This window comes from Arachis ipaensis, chromosome B10 (genome assembly GCF_059453495.1).
Source record: "Arachis ipaensis isolate K30076 ecotype BB chromosome B10, ASM5945349v1, whole genome shotgun sequence".
NCBI classification, from domain to species: domain Eukaryota; kingdom Viridiplantae; phylum Streptophyta; class Magnoliopsida; order Fabales; family Fabaceae; genus Arachis; species Arachis ipaensis.
This window is the reverse complement of record NC_142435.1, coordinates 124,617,341-124,627,462: the sequence shown is the minus strand read 5'-3', so window position 1 is coordinate 124,627,462 and position 10,122 is coordinate 124,617,341. Positions and strand designations below refer to the sequence as shown.

General features: G+C 35.5%; 1 protein-coding gene and 1 pseudogene across 1 annotated transcript; both read left to right on the top strand.

Annotated features, from left to right (window-relative positions):
- Window positions 1-630: 630 nt before the first annotated feature.
- LOC110268241 (aspartic proteinase Asp1-like) lies at window positions 631-3,010 on the top strand (annotated as a pseudogene).
- Window positions 3,011-3,221: 211 nt separating this feature from the next.
- On the top strand, window positions 3,222-5,076 carry LOC107620900 (protein FAR1-RELATED SEQUENCE 5-like). Its single transcript, XM_016322992.3, has 2 exons — window positions 3,222-3,293; window positions 3,673-5,076. The coding sequence occupies exons 1-2, from the start codon at window positions 3,222-3,224 to the stop codon at window positions 5,074-5,076; spliced, it is 1,476 nt and encodes a 491-aa protein (XP_016178478.3).
- The last annotated feature ends 5,046 nt before the right edge of the window (window positions 5,077-10,122 follow it).

The following is a 10,122-nucleotide window of genomic DNA, read 5'->3' as shown; positions in this document are numbered from 1 at the left end:
TGATATTCTTGTCACAATATGGATGAAGCAGTGGTTGAAAATTTTTTTTCTCTAAAATCGACGAACTGGGTATTTTAATAATTAAAATATCGATAGCTTTTGTCGTCGATAAATTTAGACAATGAAGATTTCTTTTTTGAATTAAGTGAACGGTATAGATTTATTATATAAAATAGACAGCTAAAAGTGTTGATTTTTATTTTAACTAAAATCAACAAAAAGGCCGTCAATATTTAACAACAAAAAATCACTCCCGCTTCTCTCGTTTCACTCATTTCCCAAAAAATTAACCCCAAACCTTCGGAAAATCAGAGTTTAGAGTGAGTCTTCTTCTTCTCTTCCAACACCTGAGAGTAGAGACCAGAGTTTAGAGTAAGTCACGATTATGGAGAGAGGCAGATAGCAGAGCTTCTTCTTCTTCTTCTTCTTCTCCTCTGCCGAGCTCGCCGTCGCGCCATCCTCTTCATGTAAGTTCACCTCTCTCTCTCTCTCTCTCTCTCTCTCTCTCTCTCTCTCTCTCTCTCTATCACATTGTGATTTGTGAATCTGCATGTAAGTTCTTCTTCTTCCACAGATTCGTCGTTGCAACGTCTTTGCCGGGAGCTGTCGCTGTGAGCCTGTCGCCAGAGCATGTCGCCGTCGCAGCTTCTTGTAAGTTCCTTTCTGTCTCTCTCTTATTATTATATTTATTTTTGTAATTCTTGTATCTACTATTTTCATCATGAAATTCTGAATTTGCATTGTTAAACCTAATTAGCAATAGCATAATCAATTCATCACATTACTTCAGTTCAACTAGTTTGACACATTAATTTTACAATGTGATTAGATAAAACAAAATTTTAAAGAAGAAAAGAAAAACACTTGCTTGCTTAGTATTAGGAAAAGGTAGAATACTAACTTCAGATTCAGTTACAGATTTCAAGTAAGTAAAGAAAGTATTGTGTATTATATAATTAATCTTTATGAATATTGCTCATAATATTAATTGCTCTGTTTATTTTGATTTACTTATTGAATTTTCATCTTTTCTGCTAGTTTTACCATGAAGTTGAGTATGCAAATCATTACTCTTCCCTTGGTGTTCTTGTGAATGATGTGTACCTTCTGAACTTCACAAATGGAATCCAACTGAGAGTTAGAATGACACTTGGATGTGGATATGATCATCTATTTCAAGAGCATTCATACCATCCATTGGATGGAATGCTTGGTCTTGGAAGGGGAAGATCAAGCTTGGTTTCACAGCTTAATAGTCAGGGTTTGGTTAGAAATGTAGTTGGACACTGCTTGAGTTCAGAAGGGGGAGGCTATATCTATTTTGGTCATGTTTTTTACTCTTTTAGACTTACTTGGATTATTTAGAAATGTAAGATTATTTACTTATTAACATGGTTCTTTTGTTGAATTTCAATTGTATAGTTAAATAAGGAGTTAGCTTGGAAGCCTTTAAAAGAAGCACATGATGATCACACTCTCCCTCAATGTTGGCATGGTAGAAGACCTTTCAGAAGCATACATAAAGTTAGAAAATACTTCAAGCCTATGGCACTTTCTTTTGCTGGCGGCGGCCGAAGTAAAGCTCAGTTTGAAATCCCTCCTGAGGCACACCTCATAATATCAGTGAGTCACCACAACTAACTAATGAATTCTTTCTGTGTTTAAGTATGTCACTTGTGCTAATGTTCATGAATTGTTGTTAACAGAACATGGGAAATGTTTGCTTGGGAATCTTAAATGGATCTGAAGATCTAAACCTAATTGGAGGTAACGAAGGTTATTACTATTTTCATTCTTTTGTTTTTTATCTCAGTTTTTTTTTTTATTATTTTAAAAGATAAGAATAATGGTCGTGTTCATGCTATTTGATGTTATTTTAGTTTCATTTAAGCCAAATCTTTTAATGAGAGTTCTATTCATGTTAAACTGATTCATGTTTGGGTGCTAAATACTATCCTTACCTTCATATTTATGATCTACCCCTAAATAGGTACTTCTATAGTTCAAATGAGCTCTGTTTGTTAATTTATTACAAGCATTTTCGATTGCCAAAATTGTATTTTGATAAAGACAAAGTGAACCATTCAAAGGTTATCCGCAACCAAAAGATAATTTTAATCTTCAAATCTTATTAGGTATAGGTAGACTTCTCTTACTGTGCAAGTAAACTAGGATCAGCCACGTTAGTTATGACAGTTAAGTTGGTTACAAGATATAGCAAGGTGAAAACCCTGACTTAGTTACAAGAGTGTTAGTAAGTGAAGTTAGTTAGCTAAAGGTACTATATAAGCAACACTTCTCCCTTTTGAAATGTGTGGTTCACCATTGTAAAGCTGATGCTAAATCTCACCTTTCTCTTCTCCCTAAAACTCTCTATTCTCTCAACTCTCTTTATCTCCTCTTCACTTTTTGTTTTCTGGTTTTGAGTCACAAATCCCGAGGTTTAGGGTCCATTTCTTAACCTGGATAGGTTCAGTTGGTTTAAACTGAAAAATATGTATAGACCTAATCTATTATCGCATACAAGGCATAAAATTACATCTGTTCTATTCTTGTGTTAATTACTTAATTTCTAAAGGTTGGTTCATGTTAAACTGATTCATGACACCCCACATCAATTTGTGAAAGTAGTAGAAAAGCTAAAAAATTTATCAATATAGAATGAAAGGAGTATTTGTATTTGCATTGGTTTATTGAGGAATTGGTTACTCATTGTGTTAGTTACTTTTGTTGTCTTAAGGTGAGGTAATTGGTAAGGAGGTTTGATGAGCCACAGAAATACAAGCCATTTGTGAGTAGGTGTGTGGCGAAGGGGAACCTTGAGATTGGGAGTTTAAGAGAAGTTGATGTTAAGTCACGGCTACCTGCCACTACCAGCACTGAGAGATTGGAGATTCTTGATGACAATCAGCATATTCTTAGTGTAAGGATCATTGGTGGTGATCACAGACTCAGGGTATGTAACTATGAACTATATGTTCAAGGTGGCATTTACGTTGGTCCCTCTTAATGTTTGTCTAACACAATTATATTTTTTTTTTTTGCAAAAACACCCTTAGTCAATTATTATAACATCAGAACTATATCTCTTATTTATTACAAGAATAACCCAATATTAATCATTTACCATCATATCCCTATTTCTTTATTGAGCCAATTAAAATTATATTAATGACTAATTTAACAAAACACCAAAAAATCTGAAACCTTTTAGGGTTCATATGGAGCACGCACCTGATAATGGAGGCAGCAATGGCGGTTTCGACAGTGGCACAAGAGAAGTGCGACCACCGGTAAGTCCTCTCTATTGCATGAATATTGTATTTTATCACATAGTTTCTTCTTCCTTCCACATTAATGGTTCCCTGTTCATTTTTTCATAAATTTAAATCCGTTTCTTGTACATATTTGTTGATATTTCCTGCTTGGACACTGATGTTTTTTCTTCCTTTTGTTTGTTTAATCGATATTGAGTTTGATAGCATAAGGGAGATTGTTTTCTACATTTTCAACGCTTTCTTCTATTTTTACTTATTTTAGAATTTAATAAGTTAAAAAAAATATAGAACCAGAACAGTGCTATTATTTTCATGTTAGTGGTCTCTGCACTTTGATTTATTAGAATACTATGTGTTTTATATTTTTCCGGTTGCAAATAAAATTGCTAAGTAGGATCTTGAAGTGGATGATAAAATGGAAGAAAGAGTATTCTTTGATGAGATGATAGAAGAGTCAGATGATACAGAGGAGGAATTTCAAGGAATGTATCAAGATGAAATTGAGCAGGAAGCTGTGAATTCTGAGGATTTAGGGGAGCAAGAATTTCAAGCAATGTTTGATGGGAACGATTTTTCACATGGGGTGGATGAATTATATCGAATAGAAGATATTGAAAATATTGCCATGGTTGATTTTCTGAACATAGGTGCTCATGAGATGGAATGTTTTCATTTTCCTAATCTTCAGATTGCATTTGATTTCTATAACCATTATGCGAAATCTGTTGGTTTTGGTGCTAGAAAAAGTAAGACTTGGAAAAATAGCAAAGGAGAATATGTGAAGCAATTGTTTGTGTGCTCTTGTGAGGGATTTAGACCAGAGAAATATTATAATATGGAAAACAGAAAAAGGGAGCCAAAATCTGAGACTCGTTGTGGTTGCCTGGCTAGGTTTGTAGTTCGTTTTGTGGCTTACACTGGAAGATGGCATGTGGCTTTGTTTGTTGAATCGCACAATCATGATTGCCTTGATCCTAGGTTAGTTGGTTTCCTTCCTACACATAGAAAAATAGCAGAAGCTGATGCTAGTCAAATGAACAACATGAAGGATGCAGGCATTAGCACACCCCATATATATGCTATGTTAGCTAATCAAGCAGGTGGTTATGAAAATGTTAATTATACCTTAAGGGATATGTATAATGAGATTGCTAGGCGAAGGTGTCATGTCCTGGGTGATGCTAGAGCGGCATTGCGATACCTCAAAAACCAGAAAGCTGAAGATACAAACCTCTATTATGAGCACATAGTTGATGCTAAAGGGGTATTGCGAGCTCTATTTTGGTGTGATGGAAGAAGCAAATTAGATTATGAAGTATTTGGAGATGTGCTTGCCTTTGATGCGACATACAAAAAGAACAAGTACTTATGTCTAGTAGTAGTATTTTCCGGTGTGAATCATCACAACCAAACAGTGGTATTTGGAAGTGCTCTAGTTACCGATGAGAGTAAGGAGGTCTACGTGTGGTTATTACAGCAATTATTGGCAACCATGAAGGGAAAATCACCTGTATCTATGATTAAAGATGGTGCTCCATCAATGAGGTTTGCAATTGAGACGGTATTCCCAAATGCCTATCATAGATTATGTGCTTGGCACCTCATTCGGAACGCCACAAGTAATGTTAGAAACCCAAAATTTACATCTATGTTTAAGAAGTGCATGCTAGGAGATTATGAGATTAGTGTGTTTGAGCAGAAGTGGTTTGGAATGGTTGAGGAGTTTGGTGTAGCTGAAAAGAATTGGATTATTGACATGTACGAGAAAAGGCATATATGGGCCACTACACATATTTGAGGCAAGTTTTTTGCAGGATTTAGGACACCTTCTCGATGCGAAGGTTTGCACTCTATTATTGCAAAATATGTTAAATCTTAATACAATTTGGTTGATTTCATAAAGCATTTTAAGCGGTGTCTTACCTTCCTAAGATATAAGGAGGTTGAAGCTGACTATGTTTCCATATCTGGTCTTCCGATACTTAAAACAGCATTAGAACCTCTGGAAAGGTGTACATCAAATTTTTATACACGAGAGATATTTTTTATATTTCGACCAATGCTTGTTAGGGCTGCAAGAATGAAGGTTGTGCAAGATGTGGCATTTGATTCATTTGTACTTTATACAATATCTAAATATGGAAGTCTAAATAGTTCATGGGAGGTGTCTGTAGATAACGAAAGGATGAAATTTAATTGTTCATGCTTAAGGATGGATTCTTTTGGAATTCCGTGTGAGCATATAGTTTGTGTGCTAGTGTTTCTTAACATCCTTGAGCTGCCAAAGTCTCTTGTGTTGACAAGATGGTCGAAGAATGCCAAGACAAGCACTTTCGATTCAAGTGGCGTTACTTGGGAGTCTATAATATTGAGTCAATATGGATGCTTGATGGATTGGTGTCGGCAGTTGTCCTATGTCGCTAGTCGAAGGCAAGAGAGATTCTACCTTGTTCAAGATACTGTTATGAGCCTAATCGAAGATTTTAAGATTGAAGATGAACAAGAAAAGCAAGTTGGTGCTGAAGCTGATGATTCATATGGTATTTTTCCTAAGAATCCACAAAATTGTAGGTCTAAGTGTCGTCCTGGTGAGAAGGTAAAACGAAAACCACAATGATGTAGTATTTGTCGCATGGAAGGGCACAATAAAAAATCTTGTCCATTGGCAAAGGACATTCAGCAGCAGACCAATGCAACTTCTTATGGTATAAATAGGAACCATGTTGAGGAAGGTTTGGATGCAGATGCAGAAATGGTAATACTTGCTATAATGATTTGCGTACCACAACATATTAATTATATAATTTTCATTAATAAGAGTGGAGATTGATCAATATTTTATTTGATATTGCAGGAATTTTGGGCATCTGATCTTGAAGAAGATTATGAAGAACAAGAGTTTTGGGCAGGAGATTTTGATGCAAGTGCCGACATGGAACTTAGTAAAGAGTTCTCGATGTAGTATTATATAAATTATTATTATGTGATATTTGAATAAAACTTGAGTAATTGAACTTTGTGTATGAATTTTCATGATGAACTTGGTGTTATTTGCTTAATTGCTATGAAAAAAGTGAGATTTGAGACAAGATTGGTATATTTACAATAATGAGTACATTTTGAGTTACGGCTTACAAGAGACGGTTTTGTGATCCTGTAATTGTAAGATGCAGAACTCAGCAAGAAGAGTCTTATTATGATTAGTTAAGGCGTGAAAGATTGTAAAAGAAGTGCAGTTGGGTTAATTGTGAAGAAGGTTCAATACGGTTTGAGGACCCTCCAAAAAGGTTGTTGCTTGCGCTTTTGTATACTGACATTACTCTCTGTTCTTCTTAGCTTTTGTATGAATTTTATTGAGGAATATGTGCATGAAAGTAGATAGCTTATATTTAATGTATGGTTGCAGTAACAGTTACTCAAGGTTTGTGTTGTACTCATCATGGTCTTTGCACTTATCTTCATTATGGTACAGCTTAAACAACATCACCTTGAGTGATCTCTCTATGTTGCCAGAAGTCTTGGTTAGTTCTTCCATAGACTTCTTTAGCTCTCCTAGCTCCTTCACATCTCTCCTCAAGTCCTGTAAATAAACAGCACCAAGGTCTACGTTAATGGCTAATCAAGTCGGAAGTGGAGACTTATTTAAATGATTTTATTCCTTTGGATTATTGGATTAATATAATCTAATGGCTAACATACTTCAATTGCACGAAATAACTCATCTATAGAAACATTCTGCAGTTGCGGCGATGTCGGGTCTTGTGTAGGGGTTGCACTCGTTGCAACAAATTCCACACCATTTATATGCATAAAAGGGTCAGCTTCAAACTTGCAACCAAATATTAGAAACATTTACTGTCACGTAAATATTGAAATTGATAAAAAGTAAATTTATTTACTTGGAATTTGAGACCGAATCAGGTGCAACTGCAGTGACATTCTCTGCAGTGGCCATTAAAATTGTAAAACGTACTGCCGACAAGGTTAGGTTAGTTGACAACAAATAAGGTTTACAACTGGCTGGCCGTTATGGATTTTATAAAGGAACAATTACAGGAAACAAATCGAGTGAAATTAATTGAGATATCCCGAGATTTTATTACATTTAATTCAAAAAACATTTAATTCAATATCAAATACAGAAACTTGCTATCACATTAATGAGCATTCAATTTTTTAAAATACCTGGATGTTACTCTAATTGTTAAATTTTATACTTTAAATTTTAAATTTTAATATGTCCAATTTCAAAATTCAAATTTAGAAAACTAAAAAAAGGGTGGTTACAGAAGTTGCAGTATAAATTCAACTCACATATATAAAAAAAATTTACTTTAATCTCAAGTATAAATTCAACGGTTGTGGCAGCGTTTTCCAAGGTAGGAGAAGAGCAACAGAAGGCAGCAGAAGAAGCTCGAGAGAATCTCAAGAGGCTTGAAGTTGGACTTGAGGGAAAACGCTTCTTTGGAGGTGATAACATTGGCTTTGCCGACATTGCTATGGCTGGCTTTCATATTGGATTGGAATAGCTGAGGAAGTTGTGGCCATCAACCTTATTGATGCAGAGTCAATGCCTAAGCTTAACTCATGGTTCCATGCTTTTATTGACATTCCAATTATCAAAGAACTCATGCCTCCTCGGTGTTGGATTTTCGGGCTCCCTTCCTATGTGGAGAAAAAGGCCAAATGCTAGTATCCAAGCCCATAAATAGTTGAAGTGGCTGAGGTGAGTTAGGATTGGATGTGAGAGAGGTCATTTTGCAAGAGAACACCAAACACTAGAGAGAAGAGAAGAGAGAAAGTTATTTTTGCACAAATACAAAGCTGTCTCTATAAATTGGTCGCTGCAGATTCGTTAACCGTTGGATCAAGCTCAAATTTGGACCGTGTGTTCTACACATCTGGTTCTTTGATTTTACCGTTCGGATTTTCAATTCGACATCTGTATCTGGAGATATTAGCCATGCACAGTAGCTCTATTTTTGTGGTATTTTCATCTTCTTGCTCTTGTTTTGTAAGCTTTGAAGCTTGGGTTGTTTGGCTTGTTGTATGTACGTTTTGTATAGTAATTTGTGACTCTCTTGTATCCTATTTTTCATCATAGTAAAACTATTTCTTGGTCTTGGTGACTCGTAGTTTTTACTTCTCTCATTGAGGAGGTTTTCCACGTTAAAAATCTTGGTGTGTTAGCTTGTCTCTAATTTTTGGTTTATGTGATTTTTCTGCTGCTATTGGGTATTATTGTGCTGGTGTTAATACTTGTTGTGAGTGGATATTGTTGCTCCTTTGATTCTTGCAAGTAGGAAATTGTGTGTTTTATTCCTATCAATTGGCATCAGAGCTCAGTTTTGGGTATTTGGTTATAACTTGCTTGAAAAATAGAGGTAAATAATTCTACTAGAATGATAAGTTTGAATGGCACTAATTACCATCTATGGAAGGGAAAAATGAAAGATTTGTTGTTTGTCAAAAATCTACATTTACCCGTATTTTCTACACAAAAACCAGAATCTAAAACAGATGAAGAATGGGAGTTTGAACACCAACAAATTTGTAGTTTTATTAGGCAATGGATGGATGATAATGTTTATAATCACATTGCTAATGAGATTCATGCTAGGACTTTGTGGAATCAAATTGAATCCTTGTATGCTTCCAAGTCTGGCAATAATAAATTGTACTTGTTGAATATGTTGATGAATTTGAGATACAAGGAGGGGTCACAAGTATTAGATCACTTGAATGAATTTCAAGGGGTTCTGGATCAATTGTTAAGCATGAGAATCAAGTTTGAAGATGAGGTTCAAAGATTGTGGTTGCTAAATACTCTACCAGATTCTTGGGAGATATTTCGTATCTCTCTTACTAATTCTGCTCCGAATGGTAAAGTGAGCATGCAACTTGTTAAAGGTGGCATTTTAAATGAAGAGATGAGAAGGAAGACGCAGAATTCTTCGTCACACTCTGAAATGTTAGTCACTGAAACCAGGGAAAGAAATCAGAATAGAGTTCAAAAGGGTAGAGGTAAAAGCAGGAGCAAATCCAAGGGAAGATACAAGAATGTTGAGTGTCACTACTGTCACAAAATGGGTCACGTTAAAAAATATTGCTATCTTTGGAAAAAGGAAAACAAAGGTAAGCAAGAAAAGAAGGATGATAGTGGTAATGATCGTGTATCTTCTATTTCAGATGATCTTCTTTCTGTTGATATTGCTGATTATGAGTACAAGGTCAATCTTGTTTCTGATGATGAGTTCAGCTGGATAATTGATAGTGGCGCCTCAATACATGTTATACCGAAGAAGGAGTTCTTCACTTCTTATACTCCAGGTAATTTTGGAGTACTTAAGATGGGTAATGATGGCTTGGCCAAGGTTATTGGTGTAGGAGATGTTTGTCTTGAGACCAATATGGGAATGAAGCTACTACTCAAAGATGTTAGACACGCTCCAGATGTTCGCTTGAATTTGGTTTCAGTTAAAAGGCTTGATAATGAAGGCTTTGTAAACACTTTCGGCTTTGGACAATAGAAGCTTACTAAAGGCAACTTAGTGGTGGCTCGAGAAAAAGGTACTTCAAGTTTGTATGTGATGCATGCCATGATTGCAAAAGGTAGTGTGAATGCGATTGAAAGTAAAGAAGTTTGTAGCTTGTGGCACAGAAGACTTGGTCATATTAGTGAAAAAGGACTTAGCTATTTGGCTCGAAAGGATGCTCTTTCAGGTTTGAAGAATGCAGAGTTGGAGAAATATTCTCATTGCATGGCTGGCAAACAAAGAAGATTATCCTTCAAGAAGCATCAACCTTCAAGAAAATTAGACTTCTTGGAATTTGTGCACTCCGA